This window comes from Lissotriton helveticus, chromosome 12, assembly GCF_964261635.1.
Source record: "Lissotriton helveticus chromosome 12, aLisHel1.1, whole genome shotgun sequence".
In the NCBI taxonomy this organism is placed as follows: Eukaryota; Metazoa; Chordata; class Amphibia; order Caudata; family Salamandridae; genus Lissotriton; species Lissotriton helveticus.
Window position 1 is genome coordinate 142,080,550 of NC_136073.1, and position 20,738 is coordinate 142,101,287.

Consider the following 20,738-nt stretch of genomic DNA (forward strand, 5'->3'; position numbering starts at 1 on the left):
ACTCACCCCGACAGACCTTGCCAAGAACCTCAGCATCATTCTAGACTCCTCCCTCATCATGACCCGAGACCAACGCTGTGACCTCAACCTGCATCAACTCCCTCCGCATCCTCCATAAGACCTTCAAGTGGTTCCCCCCAAATGCCAAAAGACTGTCACCCACACGCTCATAACCAGCAGACTGGACTATGATAATGCCCTCTACGTCTGCATCAACAAAACCCTGCTACGCAAGCACCAAACTTTCCAGAACACCGCAGCGAGACTCGTCCTCGGAACCCTACGATACCAGCACAAGAACCAGCACCTACGAGACCTCCACTGGCTCCCCACCGAGAAGAGAGTAACTTTCAAGCTTCTCACCCACGCCTACAAATCTCTCCTCACCATCGGCCCCAAATACCTCAATGAAAGAGTCTCCTTCCACGTACCCAAAAGGAACCTCTGCTTGGCCGACCTCACAACTCGCATCTGCAGAACCAGTGCAGACGGAAGGGCTTTCTCCTACGTCGTAGCAAAACCTAGAACAAGCTCCAAGTCAACATCAGACGCCCCACCCCCACTTAGCACACCTTCAGGAGGAGCCCCAAGACCTGGCTCTTCAACTGATCCAGAGCTGCATCCCCTCCCCCAGCGCCTTGAGGCCCTCACGGGTGAGTAGTGCACTTTATAAACCCCTGATTGATTGACATCATCTTCTCACTGATCATCCTAATAAAATGTGATGTCTTTGTTGGTCTTTGTGGACCCCAATGAACAGCGATGAACCTCCCAGTTTAGCAGCTTGAGCAAAGGGTTGGTTGCCAGTATGGCAGTGTGTGTTACATAAGTTCTTTAAAATGCTGCCTCTCTTCTTTAACATTTGTCTTCAAACAATAGCATGATGGGGCTATGGTGTGGGAAATACAACTCAAAAGAAAAGGACGGATGGAAAAGGGAAGAATGGATGGAGAGAAAGATGGGTGGGGGTAGGGGAGAGAAAATGATGGAGGGTCAACTTCATTGAGAACTGAAGTGTAAAGGGCACCATTTTGCTACATTGCTTTAGGAAGTACGTTGTGGAAGTAACCAAATGAGAACTGGGTTCATTTATCTCACTCACTCCCTCACTCAGTGCCAATCGGGATTTTGATCAAAGGTGGGGTATTTTAATTTTTTGAATGCTCCCTTGGCCAGCCACACCACCAAAAGCAGATGACGCAAAACAGAACAGCAAGTTGGAATAGGTATTTGTGTCTGCCACTCAGATATAATACATTGGTACAAAGCTAGTGCCTTTGTGTCAGCATACTTTTACCACTTTACATTCTGTATGTTACTTCACTGGCAATCAATGTATTTTTTCCATACGAGCGAAGTCATCTCATTTTATCAGGTCAAAGTTCTGCCTTATTGCAAACTTTTTAAAACCGTTGCAGACAATTCAGCCCCTTTTGTCGAGCCACGGATACGCCATATTCCCATAATACAGCGTAGTCTTGTTGAAGGTATTTGTTAGTATAATTTTATTGGAAACTAAAAAATATGTAAAGACCCACCTACGTGGTTCCCGCTGAAAGAAACAAGATTATGTTACAGATGAGATCTGCAAATCGAGCAAGAGATTGTCATCTAATATGATGCCAAGATTACAGGCAGTTTTCCCAGGAGTGGAACACTGGCCTATTGTGTGTGGCCAAAGTGCTTGTTCCCACATATATGTCTTATTAGTAATCAATAATATTTCAATCTTGCTATAATGACATTAAACAATTTATCTTTCATTCATTTTTGGGGCAAGTGTAGCACAGAGGCCAGGATGGAGATACTCCCACCTGTACTGGCTGGGGAACGGCACATAATTGAAAAGTAAAGAGGATAGAGTGGATTATTGTAGTACTCTCCAGAGCAAAGGTTTTGGTGGCAAGCAGTGATCCTCTAACTGGATTGACAGAGTTCTCTTCCATAAAATGGAAACTATCCATCGGCTGATTTTTAGAACTCCAAGGCTTTGAAGAATACCAGTATGATGAATGGTGTCAAAAGCAGCAGAGAATTTTAATACACCCTCGCTTACACCCACCATGGGCTGTGCATTGTGACTCTAGCCAAACTGCTTTTAAGGGCACCTCCAGAGATGAGTTTAAGGAGGAGAATGCTGTCAGAAGAGGAAAATTACAGTTCAGTGACCTGAAAATTTAGGAATCTGAGCAGATGGGTTCAAGAACGCTTGCTACCTCTGCCCCTGTCACGCCCAGTATGCAGTCCTAGTTGCCCCCATTTGACCTCACTATGGCTTGGGCTGCTTCCCTGATCATGGGGTTATCAGGACTGACTGCAAGGTCTAAGTTATCAAAACCTGAAAATCACACCCCAAACCAGGTAGCAGCTGCAAAGATATTCACTCTTTAAGAGCCTAGACCGCAGACCGCGGCCTCTTTGGCAGAGTGTGTGACCTGTGTGTGCAGGAAAACCTGACTATGTTAGGAAGGTTCCTATAGAAAGAGTGTGGCTCCCTAAGAACATTCTGTTGTGGTCATACCTCTTAGACAGAAGTTCTCTTGTTTCCTGCAATGTTCAGAGTGGTCCTCTATTCAGATATCAAGTCAATCTTCTGATGACGGGGCATCTCTGGTCCACAACCTTGGTTGCAATTAAATCAGTCACTAACATTTCAAAAGCATACCAAACTTGGTTCTCTATTACTCCTAGTTTCAAGCCTTGACTCCCATTCCCCGGCTATTGATGTTCTGTATGTAGGACTTCCTAATGATTTATCGTTCCTCTTTTTGGTCTTTCTTGTTCTCAGCAGTACACATTCTATGTAGGGACCCTATTCTTGTTGTTTTGTTTTCTGTTGTCATTTTTACAATGATTTCCTACCTCTTGTGGGATTCAATTTCATTGCCTATTAAATATTTAGAACTTTACTTTGTCTTCACTGCTCTCGGTTTATCAATCATTTAGCCCTTTTTGACCTCCTTTTTAGCTGCATCTAGGTAGGTTTGCCACCTCTCAGTCTTATCTAGACTCTATGCTGCTACTTCTTAATTTTCATTTGACAGCCCAACTATGGGGAGCAGTATTTTTGGGTCAATTACTGGTTTTGTCCGATGTGTTTGCTGGTTTCAAAATTTCACATTCCATGTGGACTATGAGCTACAAAAAACATACCACTGAAATGATCTCATAAGTCTTACCCACTGTGCTCAGCCCCTTCTCTACCGCTCCCCCAATTCTTCTGATAAAGTTTTGGAGGGGGGCCAAACTTCAAAACATCTTGCTTAGGGGGAACTAAAAGCAATAAAGTTTGAAGATCTCTGACCTAATGCATTCTGGGTGTTGTATTTTGAATTCACTGACATTGCGCCAACTGGATCAATACACCATGGTCCGTATTACACAAATTGCCCTGGGACCGCAATGGGAGTTGGCGCCCACTTTTTGCACCCCCAGGGCACTTTGGTTTTACAGAAGGGGCCACAGACACTTGTGTAGCCCCTCAGGTCGATAAATGAGTACCATTGAGTTGGGAAACAACAAACATCTGTTATTCAGTGCCCAGATACCAGTAGAGGTGACCGTGCACTTTACAAATACACATGTTATGTTATGTTTTGTTATGACTGAAAGCACTGGTACACATGTAGTGTCAGCACCATCTTGAAAGGGCATTCCCTCATTTGCTTGGGGTCTAGCCCCATGCAAATGAGGGAATCTCTTTTCCTCTGTACCTGCACTGGATTATGTATGCAGATGCAAGGCAAAGAAGCTGCCAGGATTTGCATTGAAAGTACACTACAAAAAGGTGGCACACTGAAAGTGTACCCCTTGATGTAAGTCCTCTGTAGGGGCGAAATTGTACCACCCAGACAACACCCTACAGGCTGACACACTCACTACACCTGCCTGAAAAGGAGATCTCTCTCCCCTCTTGAAATTACAGGCAGGTTACCACCTCAACTGTGAAACACAGAGCAGCTTTTAAACAGCTCCATATTTCACTTGAAAAGCCCTGCCTTCAGGTCAAGCACCCATTCACAGCTGCCCTAAAGGCAATGCATTCAGCATAATAGGGCTCACTTTCCCTGTTTGCTTCCAGCGCACCTTATGCAAATAGGGAAATTGTGCACTGTGCATATTAGGGCCCCTGATGTCAGTAATCTGTCAAATAAAATCCCAGTATATTCCATCACAATAAAATGGAGCAAGATGACAACTCTATGCTGATCACTTCATGTGCCCCTGCTAGGTCCAGAATATTCTCAGCACCTGCTCCAAGGTATGCATGCCTTTTTTTTAAGGTTTCTTTATTTTTCCTCCATGCAAGCACAGGCCAAAACTGTTTCAAAAGTCCTTTTCTTCTTTCGTTTTCAACCTACAAGTTGTAAATATTCTTTTTCACTTGCAAATAGACATTGACTTGTTTACATTTCAAGGTTGATCAAAGCATTCTATAAAATCAGCAAAGAAAACATACCCCTTCATTAGAAGCAATCAATGTATGGACAAACAAATCATCTCACCTCTCGATGGCTGACCAGATCTTCAACCCATCATCTCTGTAGTAGAAGTTAGGCAAGGACTCGACCCCACGGGATTGGAGATCGTCAGCAATGCAAATGGAAGTGTAGTTCACAGACTTCATGTGTCTTGTAATCAGCTCCGCAAGACCTTCCACCCCGATGGCTGTGTTCTGAGGATACAAATTTCAGTTTCTGGTGAGGCCCATTTTCTAGGCTGCTCCAGACTATTCTACACATAGACGAAAGACTACAAAAAGTGATTAATAGAATGCTTGAATGAATCTCAGACATAGGTAATTACTCTGCTGCATTATTTTCTAATCCATCGTTATTTTGCACGCCATGCCACCTCAGTTTTGATCCATCTATTTTCAAATCAGTCTTGATCCTTCTCAAATGGAAACAGTCAACCCCTAACTGCAAAGTCAGGTCCTCTGTGAACCATAACACAAGCAACTCAGGACTGGTTTCACCCTTGTTATGGGCTCATCATAGCTTGGTTCCAGTGACAATGTGCGCACGGGACCCACATCTGGGCACACCCATCCCAATTAATGAGAGACATTAAAGTATACAAAAAGTGATGGATGGAATGATTGAAATAATCTCAGCCACTGGTAATTACTCTGGCTGAATCTATTGTCAATTTGCACACCATGCCACCTAAGTTTGGAGTCAGCTATAAGCAAATCAATCTTGACCTTGCGCCAATGGGAACAGTCCAGCACAATCTGCCATATCAGGTCCTCCCTGAACCAGATCTCAAGCAAGCCAGGACTGGTTTTGCCCTTGTTATGGGTATATCAGCTGGCTTAGCTTAGTTCCTGTGACGCAGTGTGCATGGGACCCATGTCTGGGCATACCATTCCCACTTATGGCTGCATACTAAAAGTATACAAAAAGTGATGGATGGGCTGTTTGAATTAATCTCAGGCCCCGGCAATTACTCATGCCACATCCCAATACATCTGTATTTTGCACAACATGTCACATCAGATTGTACCCAGCTATATGCAAATCAGTCTTGATCCTGCTCCAATGGGAACAGTCCAACATGAACTGCAGAGTCAGGTCTTTCCAGAACTGGAACACAAGCAACTCAGGAACGGTTTTGCCCCTGTTATGGGCTCATAAGCTGGGAATAGCTTGATTCCAGTGACACAGTGAGCACAGGACCCACTTCTCACTGTGTGCCTTCCTAGATTATCATAGCTCCCTATATCAGAATCAGAGGCCTTCCCTCAGCGTAATAGTGATGAGGAGGGACATTCCCTTATTTCAATGACCATATTACTAACTACCATGACTGGTTAGGCCAGCCAAGAAGAATGGCACGCTCCCCAAACCTAGCCTACTAAGAAACGGAGACTATTATGTTGAAATATAGCTGGTCTCAGGTCCAAGATTGTTTTTGAAGAGTGTGGGAAGTTGGTGGACAGCTATGACATATTCCTTTTCAGGAGATATGGGCCACTGATAAAATATTTAGAGTGGGTTTCACCAATTACAGTGTTGAAGCTATACCGTCCTAGAAAGGACGTCCAGCAGGGGGTCTTATTATCTGGATTAAAATCATTTTAGGGGTTCACATTAAAAAGTATGACATAAACTCCATAAATATACTGGCCCTGAACATCAAATGAATAACTAGTAATAACTCAGTGCTCCTGGTCAACATCTACAACAGATTTTTCTCCCAGCACCACTATTCTCCCTCTAGATGAGTTCTGGAAAGGGAGAGGCCATCACGCAACATAATCCTCACTGGGGACCTAAACATCACGTTTAAGCCACTTGAGTTAACCATGAATGTCACGGTTGAGGAGGATGATGATCTAGGCATTCTATGCTTAAGGCAGGTAAAGCCTGCTAAGAACTTTGAAGGTAGCATTTCAAGTTGCCTCTCTTACTCTTAAATTAGGGCTAAGGGCTGGCAATGGGCGCTCCACCTCTGATCAAGAGCCCGGCAATACATACAAAAGAGGAAATTGTAAAACAAGGATTGACTACATCCTGCTTGATGTTCGCTTGTGGTGCAAGCTAGTGGACATGTGGGTAATCAAGAGATTTGATAGTGACCACAATTCCTTACCCCCAGAATTATCTGACGTGTTCACTTCCTCCCAGCCTTGCTCAGAGATTAGCTTACCCACTCCAACTGTTCTTAGTAATAACAAAAGGAGGGTTAAATGGTCAGTGATAGAGAGGAGTGCAAACTCTCTGCACATATCTACAACAACATAGTAGGCCACTCACTGGTAGACTTGGGTAACAAGGGACTGGAGAGGCAATTTCCGGTGGACATATTCACGAGGTTACTGATTAGCCTCAAAAACAATTTCTGCAAGGTAGGCAGGGGCAAGATAAATGCAAAAAACAAGATTGAGTGGTTTGACGAGTCTTGCAAGCTATCTCAACAAGATTTGATGGAGGCTATCCAAGCTGACTCAAGAACTATGGTGGTCAAGAAAAGGAAAGTATACAAAAGCACTCAAATTGAGGCAAAAAGGAATTGGCAAGAAGGTTTTTGGAGAGAATTATTAGTCGGGGCACAAGCCAAAAATAGTTACAAGAATATGGGGTCGAAAAATCTAGTCAGAGGAAAACTTTCACATTCAGCCACAGATTTGGGAAAATCACTTCGGTCAACTATATGCAGATCCAAAGAACATTAGTCAAGTACCTTTTGAGTATCCCGTTGCAGATTTGGAAATAGATTAACTTACTTTTACTATAGAAGAAACTCAGTGAGCAATTGCCACTCTGCAGAGGGGTAAATCGCCAAGCCTCAACAAAATCCTGTGTGACCTATAGCTCTCTGAATCTGAAATTTGGGGTGTGATCTTAAATCACAGTTTTAATGCCTTTTTAAAGGGAGCAGAAATACCGGATTCCTGGTTAGGTGCAGAGGAAGTGCCCATATTCAAAAAAGGGGATAAAAATAACCCGGCAAATTTAAGGCCTATCAGCCTTATTGACATTGCGCCGAAAACATTCTGGCGGCATTTGCTGGAGAGACTCCTCAACTGGATAGGCGAAGGGAATATATTGTCAGCCTTGCAGGCAGGTTTTAGTGGAACACAAGCACAATAGAGCAACTGTTCTGTTTTCTACTGATCCTATGGAAATATTAGACATTCAAAAAGATAATTTATATGTTTTGTTTGTGGGCCTCCAAGCAGCTTTTGACCTAGTCCCACATGAGGAACTTTGGCAGTATTAAACAAAAAGGGGGTTCCGTGAATCTTACTGCAGATCATCATTAGATTCCATGAAGATAAGATAACCATGCTCAAGTCATGTGGGGGAGCGAGGAGGGATGACCAATCGGATCAGGGTAAATTTCTACCTACATACTCAGACCACATCCCAATCTATATGTATTTTGCACTACATGCAAACTCAGATTGAACCCAGCTGTATGCAAATCATCTTGATCCTGCTCCAATGAGAACAGTCCAGCCTGATCTGCCGAGCCAGGTCTTCCCTGAACCAGAACACAAGCAACCCAAGAATGGTTTTGCCCTTGTTATGGGCTCATCAGCTGGGAACAGTTTGATTCCAGTGACACAGTGTGCATGGAGCCTACGTGTCACTGTATGCGTTCCTCTGTTATTATAGCTCCCTATATCAAATCAGAGGCCTTCACTCAGCGTGACCGAAGACTTCTAACCTACTAGTCTTCCCACTAACCACACACTGAGTCTTAGAAAGAGAAATAACTACTGCGGAGGTGACGCAGTAAATATCCAACCACACAAATCACCCTGACTGCATGGTCTAAAAAATGTTTTTACGAGCGCTTCACTTTCCTCCTGACACCTCAGTTGACTAGACTCTCCAATACATTTCATGGGCAGGTAGGGTAACTACACAATGACACTGACATGGTCATACATATAATGGGAAAGACTAAAGAACAATGCGCCCATATCGCTTCTCAATTTGGACCTAAAAATCTATATGAAGATACTTGCTACGACCAATTGGACTTTCTTTTATATTCAAGCTCCCTTGAGCTGGTGGGGCTGACGAGCCCGGGTTACGCACCTGCGTGCCACGAGCGGTACCGGACCTGAGAATATTTTTTGGCAGCCTACGCAGCACCCCTACATATATGCCTATTCCCTGCTGACGAGAGGTAACAACCTCGAAACACGCGTCCAGGGAAGGCCAACGCAACAGTGATTTTTGCTCATGACTCTGGCAGAGGCGCACCCGCTGATGCTTACTTCATGGACCACAATGCTTTGGGGCAACACGCTGGTAGGACAAGCAGGGTGCGACCAATTGGACTTTCTATATGAAGATACTGTCTAATAGACTAGAGGACTAAGGGGCATATTATCAAGAACAGCGTTAAAATTATCGCCACTTTAGCGGCAGGAAACTGCCGCTAAAGCAGCGATATTGGGCATGATAATATACCCTTGTGAATTCCCATAGAAGCCCATTTTCTGGTGTGAACCTGGGCTTCTATGGGAATTCACAAGGGCCTATTATCAAGCCCATTATCGCCGCTAATGCCGTTCTTGATAACATGCCCCAACATGCCTTATCTATAGAACTGGATACATCCCGTTTTATAAAAAAAACGTCAGACTTCCAATAATATCCGGAGAGTATTGCATTTCATAGAAAAGGCCAACAAAAGAGATGTAAATCCTCTGGTGGTCTTTGGGTCGATGCAGAAAAGTCCTTCAATCATGTTGAATTACTTTTTCTTCAGGCAGTTTACGAATTCTGATGAAAGCGAGCAAGTGCACCCATAAAGTAGGTTCACTCCAAAATAATTTCTTCAAGAAAGTTCTTATTATGTTGTTCTTCTACAAACAAAAAAGAGATAAATGGAAAAGCCTCTAACCACCATGTCATGCAAACAGTCTTTTCTCGTTTGAGGATTAGTAGCCCCACTCATTATACAGCATCTGAAGCACATCTAATACCAATTCGTGTATTAGTGATCTGTAAAGTAAATGTTCTCCTTTATTTGTAGCAGACATGCTCAACACAGCAATGAAATCCCAAACCACTGTTTGGGTCAATAACTGGGGAGATAAATGTATTGTCAGGGGAGATCTACAATGCTCCTTTTCTTCTAATACAAACACCGGACGCTTTGAGGCTTGTAAAAGGCAAAACAAGCATCCTTCATCCTGCAACATTCATGTAGGATTTGTATATGCCTGATAGGGACTGAGAATATTTCTTTTTTATCTAACGCTCACATAAAAATGTGGCAATTGTATAATTGTTTTAATGAAGAGATTGAAATAGGTAGCCTGTGGGAACAGGTTTGAATCCTAGCTGTTCTACTCAGCATTTCATACTCCTGAGGTTAATAAAATAAGTGTCACTGACTTGAGTATCAATAAATATCTCTTATTTCAGCAACAAAAGACCAAAGCATGAATGTGTGCTTTACAAATTCACATTATATTATGATACAAATCGTCACCTTGGCCACAGAGGTTGTCCCGCTCTTACCTTATCGAAGGTTCCTCCCTGTCCAATAAGACGTTCTCTAGCGAGTGCATTAATTTCCAAAGTATAGCGATGGTGGGGGATGAGGAGCTGAAGATGGAAAGGTAAATACTAGTTATTAGAAACACAGGAACAAGGGGTGCTTCAAACAGATCTTGTATTAACACTATCTCAGCACTTTCATAACATATAGGGGTCCATTAGGATGACGGGCGGACTTTGTCCGCCCACCATCCTGTCGTAGTACGGGACCGCCCGCCATAAGGGTGGGGGTCCTGTGGGCATCATTAGGATGCGCCCGCCACAGTGGCGGGTGCATTCTGCATTCATACCATTGTGGTGGGCGGTGCACTCAGCATCGCCTGCCACAATGGCAGGAAGGCATGCTATGCACTTCCATGTACAGTATTGCAGGCACGGCGCGGTGCCTGCCATGCTGTGCATGGAACTGCTGTATGTGCACCCCCCACCGCCCGAGTCCCTGGGGGCCCGCAACGGGCCCCCACAAGGATTCTCCGCATGCCTTTCTACGGCGGCATTGCCTCCACGGAAAGGCATTCAGAGAAGCCATCAAGGCGACCGGGGCAGAAAAGCGGCAGACAGTCTTTCCGTCCGCCGCGGTCCCCCTCATCATCCTAATATGGTGGGGGGTCATTTAGGTGTGGATGGTGGGCGGATTACCCCCGCCAGGCCGGCGGTGGCTGCCGCCAGCCTGGCGGGGGCAATCCGCCCGCCATCCTAATGTGCCCCTTAGTCTTTTACCTTTCTGCTAATGTTCAGTCCTCCAAGAATCTCAGTAGTTCAATATGCTTTGTTCCTGACAGTATTTAGGCAGCATGACCCAATTTAACAGTATACTCCATCTATACACAGAGTCAATTTACATATTTTGGAGTTAACATTGTCTCTTTGCACTGTCTTATTCGTCTTTCTTACCTTGTAAAGAGGATGAGCCATTGGGAGGTGCCTCAATGTAGCGATGAAAAACACCTCTGCAAAGAGGTGAGTATGCAGTAAGTGGGTCAGAACCTGGTGTGTGGAAAAATTTGAGCTCCTCACCCACATCTTGGCAAGTAACCAGTCCCACTCATTATCACTCGGCAGGAAGATGGGATTCTCTGGACCTGGGGTCTGATTTATCTGCATAGGAGGATGCACAAACAGCTAGTTACTGGACCGTACTGCTCACAGACCATGCAGCTGCTGTCAAAAGTTAAGTCAAGAGCAAGACACAATTTATTAGACTTAATAGGACATCTGCAAAAATAGAATGCCAAGAACATTGGCAACTTTCTAACATTATACATTCTTTAATTCTCAGAAATCTTACAGGAAGAAAATGGTAGTGGATAAGTGATCTGAACATACTGTGAGAAAAGAGTGCGGTACCAACATCAATGAGGGCTAAAGATGCTGGAAACATGTTAGCTCTCAGCAAAAGAATAGCTGCCCAAGGAGTAAGCCCACTAGAAACATTGTACTCAGAAGATGAGATGCAAGTAACATTGGAACAATAAAGACAAGTCTTGTAGTCCCAAAGGAACCAATTTAGAAGTTTTTTTGACAATGAGTAGATATATCTACTCTTCCAAATTGGGAAACAATGAAGGCAGAACTATGACAACGTCTTTACCACAAATGTTTTTGCAACGATTTTTTTTACAATGAGTATGCCTTAACCACGAATGCCTTAACAACACATTTCTTTGTAATGCATTAAATGTAAAGGCATACCCGTATTAAGCAAAACTACATTTAAATGTAAGTATTTTGGTCATTATTAAAGGTAAGTATTATGTGTATTATATATATATATATATATATATATATATATATATATATATATATATATATATATATATATATATATATATATATATATATATATATATAGTGGCAAGTGTATTTTAAGGATTTGGGGTGAGTATGGGTTATTGGGTGGCAAGGGTATTTTTAGGATCTAGGGTGTCATCATATGGATATATATGTATATATTGTTAATATTTACCAAAATAAATGTTACAACGCATATGTGTTCAGCATGCATGCCTTTACCACGAAATGTACGTTTTTTACAGGTACATACAAACCCATTACACATACATATATATAAAAACTAGCAGCCCATCCCAACGTTGTCCGGGTCTTATTATTTGTTTAGGACCCACACCGACGGTCTCCGTTGTGGTAAATAAATAAATAATACCTCTATTTTTGAATGAATATATGAATAACAGATAGCTCAATAAATAAGAGTCAAGATTCGAGGTAGTAGGAGTTTGCAGGTTTAATACAGCATAAAGGACAGGAACAGGACAACCTGCACGGACAAGATCTGGGATGGCTAGCGCTAACCTTAATAACAGTGCACAAGTATATATACTAAAACAATTGCATTACAGTGAATTACAGTAGGCGGAGCAGTGGGTGGGGTCAATAGCAGTCGCGAAAGATAAGGGTGAAAGTGGGTGTAACAAGAGGCGTATACATAGACATGTGATGTAAACGTAACAGAGTATGTCATAAATGGGGCGGAAACATGGAGGGGGCTACCTAAGGAGCCGGGACCTCTAACCTAATGGTGCGCGCAAACTGACAATGACGTGTTACTAGGAGAAGCTGGGGGCTATGAACTCTGTGCTAGGAGTAGAGACTGAAGTCTGGAGAGTCAGGGCGACATGTACCTAAACCCTATCTAGTATCTAATGTTTAGGGAACATGTTGATAGAATCCAAAAGTTATCGGGGTAAAGGCTAACAGACTCTAAGACTGGAGCATGCATTATTCTACATGTAGTGCGTGATGAAGAATATTTAATGACCAGTAAATGCAGTATTTCTCTTACATGGAGACGTAAAGGCTAGACGATGACGGAAACTATTGATGCGATTCAGTAGCTTAGGAATGCAGAGAAGGAGGGCTGGACTGATAACTAGAATCATAACATACTCTTGGCAGACTCATAGGCAGAGCCAGGCTGAACCGGGCACTGTGAGGCAGGAAGTAAGTGAAGGGTCAGGAATACAGGTGGGGGCTGTATCGCTCCTCAGCGAGGGCTCAGGAGACAGAAGCTGAATCTGGTGTCCGGGCCCTTTTGAGGCCTAGAAACGGGGATTTCACAATGAAATAACGTGCACACTGAGAAACGTGGCAACGTAACTTTACATAGGCCTAATACTCGTAGCTTTCACGAGAACTGGAAACTGGCATACTAGTGATGGACACAACTGTAATTGCGTCTTTAATCAAACATGGGGAATACATATGCATATTAATCATGCACACATAACATAAGATGGAGGACACGTAGGGACACAGAACATGGCAAAATTTACTTTTCCACATTCCCTCCTTGTCACTACGTTTCCATCAGGAAACATCAATATTCATGATACCATCTATCATTTCATACAGTATCATTTGCTCGCCTCGAATTTTCTTGGAACTGGATTTAGAACGGGACTCGGGACTAGGAATACAAGAGGTAGCACAAATGCCGCAAATCGCAGGGCCACATTGTAAACAGAGGCAGCAACTGAACATGATCGCTACTGCAATACCTAGAAATGACAATACTTTCCATCCCCAGGCGGAAATTATATTCCAGAACCAACCGGACCATGTCCAGGTGCCTGGATCTTGGTGTAACATATGGGCAATATTATGGAGTCTGGTAATAGCTGAATAAACAGACGGCGCGTTATTAGGAATGAAAATGCAGCAACTAGATCCGATGACTCTACATGCCCCGCCCCTATCGGCCAGTATGACGTCAAGGACGAGACGATTCTGGAGCACGACAATTCTCATAAAGGATTGCTCTTCGGTTAAGTTACCTAGAGCAGAAGTAGTCTCAATCACTACTGCTTCAAGTGTTCTGGTTAATCTACGTATCAGTTTACTATTTACAACAGTACCTAAGTAGGGGAAGACACCTTTATTGATATCTATGTATTGTTCTAGAGCAGTTTCAGTATAATCGACAATCGGGAGGTCTCTCTTGTGTCTAGTATGTACTAGGTGGGAATTCCTATGATAGTCAGGTGGGGCTAGGAAAACTGGTGGCAGTAGGAAGGCAATGTAACAGGTTCCCTCCCAATCGAGGGGCAGACGAACATATGCGGTCTGACCACAAACAAAATAAGAATGACGTGAAGCTTTGAAAATAGATTTCCCACTGTCACTATACTTGACAACAGTAGTACAATCACTATGTCCTACATGTACGGAACCATTATTTCGGACACATAATTCACCTTTGACTGGTAATACTGACATAGCAGGTAAGTCTGGAGTAGTATCAGACTGAACATTCAGGACCATGAAATTCGAAGAATAATTACCTAAATTATAAACTTCATTTTCTAGGTCTAACCCTGTTCTGTGGGGAAGACCTTGCTTGTCTGGAAAACATGTACTGTTCAGAAAAGACATATCTGTTGAGGATGACGTTAACGTGGACCATGCTCCACACGAACCATTATGTGAAAATGGATAAGGAAAGAGTGGCAGAACTCCCTTCGGTGTCTGGAAAGGGGGAGTCGACCACACACCCAACAATTAGTGGCATTGCTGGTCTGGTGTGAATAATGTAACATGCGGATAAAGGAATTATTACGCATAGCAAGACGATAAGATAGTTCATGAGGAGGCAGATCACTAAACGTGTGCTCTACTGTAACATTAGCAGACTTATTTACATGAGACACTGGAAAACACAAATAAAATGCATAACCTGTGCAGGAAATCATAATGCTAAAATATAGCAGAAAACATAAAATATAGTGCAACTTTTAGAGTTCTCACTAACTCTCTCTCTGTGGGGGTCTATTATATACATGTCAGAAACCGGTCTAACCGTTTCACCTAGGGGAGGACTTAGACAATCAAACTGGCTGACTTATTTTACTAGACCTTAATTTAAGCTTATACTCCTGCTGCGGAGTTTTCTCTAACAGGGAGGAATCTGTATCATTGTCTTTTGCGGGACAGTCCTTAAGAATAGTACTTTGGCAGTCTTTACAATCCTCGGAAATGTTCTTGGTAACAGGTTTTAGTCCATAAAATCTTTTCACATGTGACAGGTGGACCCAGCCCTTCCTGCCTTCCAACTTGACGGCAGTACGGGTGGCCAGGAGGACCTGTTTGGGTTCCTTCCAGCGGGGCTCCAGCGGACTTGAACGATCAAAGTTCCTGACCAGAACCATGCATCCGGGAACGATTTCATGCGGTGCCACCTCGGTATTGTCTGGAAATGCGGCGGCAACCTGTGAACGACAAGAGTGTAGGGCAGACATCAAGGAAGCTAGGTAATCTGTCAGCATATTACTTGAAACATCGGTAATACTTCGGGGTCTAGGTGTACCCCACATATTAGGGGGGCGGCCGAATACGACCTCGTACGGGGACAGACCTGATCTGGAATGTGCGACCATGCGCATATAAAACAGAGCAACTGGCAGAGCTACTAGCCAGTCCACACCTTTCTCTTTACATACTTTTGCAATTCGAATTTTCAGGGTCTGATTATGTCTCTCTACGAGACCAGCTGCTTCTGGATGGCGTACACAATGAAACTTCCACTGGTACCCTAACAGAAGGGAGATGTGTTTCATGAGCTCAGATGAGAATGGCTGGCCGTTGTCAGAATATACGACCCTAGGGAGTCCATAACGGGGGAAGAATTCACGAACCAACTGCTTGGCAGTGGTCGCGGCTGTGTAATCTGGGACTGGATATGCTTCTGTCCATCTGGACAAAGCGCATACAACTACAAGGACATACTTGAAACCTCGACATCGCTCCATCTGAATATAATCCATCTGGAGGACTTCAAAAGGGTGGTCAGGAGGCTGGAATCCCCCTTGTTCCACCGGGACACTTTTACCTGGATTAAACTGGCAACATATCATACAGGTACGGACTTTCTGCTTGGCTGCAGCTCGTAAATGCTTGTTGAACCAAATGTTCTGGATACTATCTAACATAGCTTTTTCTCCTAAATGTGCTGGACTATGTGCGGTATTGATAATGACTTGAACCATAGAGTCGGGGAGAAACCATGTGGCTTTTCCCTTCGTTACCCATCCCTGATCTGTCTGGACCCCTCCTTGTTCGGACCATTTCTTGATTTCATCGGGAGTAGCATGTAACTGGATATCTATGACATCTTGAGTAGGGTCCTTAACTGTCATACAGGTAGTCAGATCTGGAGTGTGTGTCGGTGTCTTATTAACTGGAATGTCTGGTGTCTGAGCTGTAAGCTTGGCTGTGCGATCTGCTAGATCATTACCTTGAGAAATGATGTCAGTAACTTTCGTATGTGCTTTGCATTTCATGATAGCAATGGATGTCGGTAAGTGTATGGCATCTAACAGAGCCTGAATAAGGAGACCATGCTGAATCTTGGTTCCATGAGAAGTCATGAAACCTCTCTCCTGCCAGAGCACTCCAAAGTCGTGTACGACTCCAAATGCGTAACGTGAATCTGTGTAAACATTAACTTTCAGGTTCTTAGCATATATGCAGGCTTGTGTCAGAGCGACTAGCTCTGCTGCTTGAGCGGACAGAGTGTCAATACGATGTGTCTCTATAACTTCAGTGTCTGTAGTCACTGCATACGCGGCTACTAGTTCTCCTGTACTTGTTCTCATACATGAACCATCCACATAAAGTGTCAGGTCGGGATCTGGTAATGGAATATCTGTCAGATCTTGTCTTGGCTTTGTCATGGTGTTAACAACTTCCACACAGTCATGTGTGGCAGGATTTGAAGTAACTGACGGTAACAGGGTAGCAGGATTTAAAACGTTGCAGCATCTGATTTCTATGTGTGGCTGGAACAGTGTCAGTTCATAACCTGTTAAACGTGCAATTGTCAAGTGCTGAGTCTGTGTTCGGTTTAAAAGAACTTCCACGGAGTGTGGGACTTGTACTGTCAGGGAGTGTCCTAATACTATGGAATCACTTTGTCTGATAGCTAGTGCTGTGGCTGCAACTGACTTGAGGCACGCAGGCAGAGCCTGGGCTACAGGATCTAGTGTGCTCGAAAAATAAGCACAGGGCTTGTATTGTCCTGCTTGATCTTGTGTGAGAACAGATAATGCTGTACCTTCGCGTTCAGTGACAAAAAGTGTAAAAGGCTTACTGTAGTTCGGTGTAGCTAGAACTGGAGCTTGGCATAAGGCTTTCTTTAATTCATTGAAACTAAGTGTATGTTCAGATGTCCAAGGGAGGACAGTCGATACGGCTGCCTCCTGTGTCGTTAATTGTATCAGTGGTTTGGCTAGAAATGCATACTGAGGAATCCATTGTCTGCAATAAGAAGTGAGGCCGATAAAAGCACGTACCTCCTTCTGGGTCTTGGGCTGAGGAAGACTCGCTATTAACTGGATACGGTCAGGTGTCAACTGCCTACCCCTCTTGGACAGTAAGTGGCCTAAATAGATCACTTGCTGGACACAGAATTGAAGCTTCGAAGGGGACACCTTGTGCCCCTTCTCGGCAAGGAAATACAAGACTGTAAGGGATGCTCGCTCGCAAGCACGTTCAGAACGGGCTGTGATCAGTAGATCATCGACATACTGGAGCAGGGCAGTGTCAGTTGGCATGTGAATGTTGTCTAGTTGTCTCTTAAGTGCTTGACTGTAAATACTTGGACTTTCTGTGAAACCTTGAGGAGCTCGTGTGAACATATAGCTCCTTCCATTTAAACAAAATCCGAAAAGAAACTGGCTATCTGGATGAATGGGGACACTGAAAAACGCGTTCTTGAGGTCTATGACTGTAAAAAATGTGGCTTCAGAATCAATGGCTGTCAATAGGGAAGAGATATCTGGGACAACTGGGTACTGGGGAATGATACATTTATTGAGTTCTCGAAGGTCAATCACTAATCGATATACTGGGGGTGCATTTGGAACAGTACGTTTCATGACTGGAATGATCGGAGAATTACATACATTGGAGTCAGTTTCTACAACTACTCCTTGAGCCATGAGCTCGTCAATCATTTTGGATAGGGCTGTTACAGCCTCAGGTGGCAATCTGTACTGTCTGATTCGTGGCAGGACTACACCTGGCTTGAGAGTCACACGATGGGGTGTGATTTGCATATAACCAACATCAGTTGGACCTTGTGCCCATAGATGCTGCGGAACATTAGACAATCTCGGATCAAAATCTCGTAATACATAGTGACCCTTGAAGTCACGTAAGAACAATCGTATTCCCTCTGGGGAGCAGCAAATAACTGCACCTAATTCTTTCAGTGTTTTAATACCTAACAAATTTTCTGGGCATGACTTCGTAAGTAACAGATCAGTAGTGCGGGACAATGGACCTACTTCTAGAGTAACTGGCTTAGATATCTCGTTTACAATAGGCTTTCCTGAAAATCCAAGGGAAACATTTCTAGAGCCTGAGAGCGGAGCCCCTGGAACCTCGGCGTGACTGATGGTGGTCCTACTTGCCCCTGTATCAATCAGAAACTTTCTGTCTTTCCCTAATACTTGACTATGAACATAGGGACCCTCTTGATCTACAGGTATCTCGATGAGAGGCAAGCCTACCTCCCTCTCTAGGCTGTTTCATGAGTACGGCTGATACTCTGGATACTCGGACTGTGCATACTGGTACATCTGCTGTGTAACATGCTGTGTTGCAGCAATAGGCTGCGGTGCTGGAACTGTCTGTTGTGCATTCTGTGGCTGAGAAGCCTGTGAAACTTGTTCTTGTCTAGGCGGACGTGGTCTTTCTTTAGTCTTACCGGTGGCTATGTTGTGTTTCAGAACTGCACACTCGTTTATATAATGACCTGGCTGTTTACAATAATTGCAGGTCCCTTTAACGGGAACTGCAGGATGACTGGCTTGATTCGGACCCCTCTTCTGACTGTCTTGAGGGACAGATTGTGCAACCAGTACTTTCATTTTCGTGTCTTTCATACGTTTCCTTTCATGATCTTGCTCTTCTCTGATTCTATTCTGGTGGTACTGAAGCATCTGTAACATCTGGGACTGAGTATTAGCTTGCCAGGTACTTTCGACTTTCAAAACTCGATTCTTAACTTGTGGACTTGAATTCTCGACTAATTTAGTAACAAAAAGATGAGGGTATGACTCGCTACTTGTCTTGAGGCCACTGTTGATACTAAAGCATTTCTCAAATCTAGAATAAAAATCACTAGTGTCTTCATCTTGTTTCTGTTTACAGGCTGAGATTGCATCCCAGTCTTCCTTTTTAGTGGCTAATAATCTTGGCAAAACTTGTATTAATAGTTCTGGTAATTCTTTACATTTCTCTCCAAGACCGGTACCTGGTACTCGTATCTTGTCTTCAGCTTCTAGAACTGCCCAATCGATCTTTTTCTCTCCCACCTCCCATTCTTTTTCCTTGAGTTTTTCATATACCCCTGCGGGCAACAGGACTTTTAACATTTTAATTATATCTGGATACGTGTATTCTCCCATACGGAGCATGTCTTTTAATTCTCGGTGGAACCCTGCTGGATCTTTGTCATGACAGGGAATTAATTTCTTCATCTCTAAGAGTTCCATCTTTGTAATCGGAGTGTAAACAAACACTCGTTGCATTTCACCATCTGCTGTCCTGACTGGGTGTACTTCTCGTAACGGATTCTGTCTGTCTATGTAAAAGGGTTTACTTTCTGGGGGTGAGACATGAACAAAATGCGGGTTCAAAAACATACTATATTTGTGGCGCTGTTCTAGAATGATACTAATTAAATCGGTACCTAGACCTTTCCACCTATACTGGAGTAACTCGTTCAGGACATCGTGTAACGGACCTGGATCAGAATGTTGACCCTCATACAGAGTAATGAGGTGCTGGATCATATACATACCCACCAGTCGTTGCTCGGCTGGGGGTAGTTTCAGAAACATTTGTGCCACTATTTCGTCTGAAAAAGTGGTAGAATCAGTAATCCATCGGACTGCTGATCGGGCTAGTTCTTGTTCATGCATAGTACTTAACTCACTATAACCGATTCGTGATTTCAGAATGTGATCGGTAACTTGAAATACTTGTTCTAGAGAACCTTGTTCTGGTACTGGATGAGGAACCGTTTTCTTGTAATCCAGACGTGAATGTCGGTCGGAAAGTCTAGTTCTACCTACATACGCTATTCTAGTGGGATTCTCGTCGTCTACCTCTTCGGAAGAGTCATTTTCTTTCTCGCTTACTTGTGCTGCTTTACGTTGTTCGTGTAACTTTAGTATTTCTTTACGAATTTTCTTGTACATACTCTCTATACTACTGATAGTCTTGTGCTTACCCTCGGCTATATTATCACTCCACCTTGTCAGGATTCTCATTTCGGTCGGATCTTTAGTCGGGTAATCTTGTTCTCTTATTAGACAATTAATCAGAAACTTTAATATCATGAGCTGGATCTCAGCTTTCCTTTGAGACATGGCTTCGCCAATACTTTCTGGATCATCCCCTGTACGGATGAAACGATATATTCTGTCTAGATCTCCTTTCATATCCGGTAGGGTGTCCAAATACCCGGTCACCCGTCTTACACGGATGGAATATATTACTGTACTATCATCACCTGCAACTGGATCATAGCGGCATTCAGTAAGAGCTCGTCGGATATCTGCAACGGACTTATATTTGGTCGTACGCTGTAACGCACATTCATGTAACTCGGCCAACGTTCTACGTTGGTGTGGTGGCGGGGTACCAGGAGGACCTCCTCCTGCGGCCCCTAAACTGGAATCG

General features: G+C 43.6%; 1 protein-coding gene across 1 annotated transcript in view; it reads right to left on the reverse strand.

Annotated features, from left to right (window-relative positions):
- The window catches only part of LOC144799547 (hydroperoxide isomerase ALOXE3-like), a 220,495-nt gene that overhangs the window by 28,655 nt on the left and 171,102 nt on the right, over positions 1-20,738 (reverse strand). The window contains exons 8-10 of the mRNA XM_078670914.1: positions 10,926-11,129; positions 9,993-10,079; positions 4,506-4,675 (exon numbers count right to left, since the gene is read on the reverse strand). Coding sequence (XP_078527040.1) covers positions 4,506-4,675; positions 9,993-10,079; positions 10,926-11,129 — 461 coding nt within the window. The remainder of the gene's footprint in view (positions 1-4,505; positions 4,676-9,992; positions 10,080-10,925; positions 11,130-20,738) is intronic.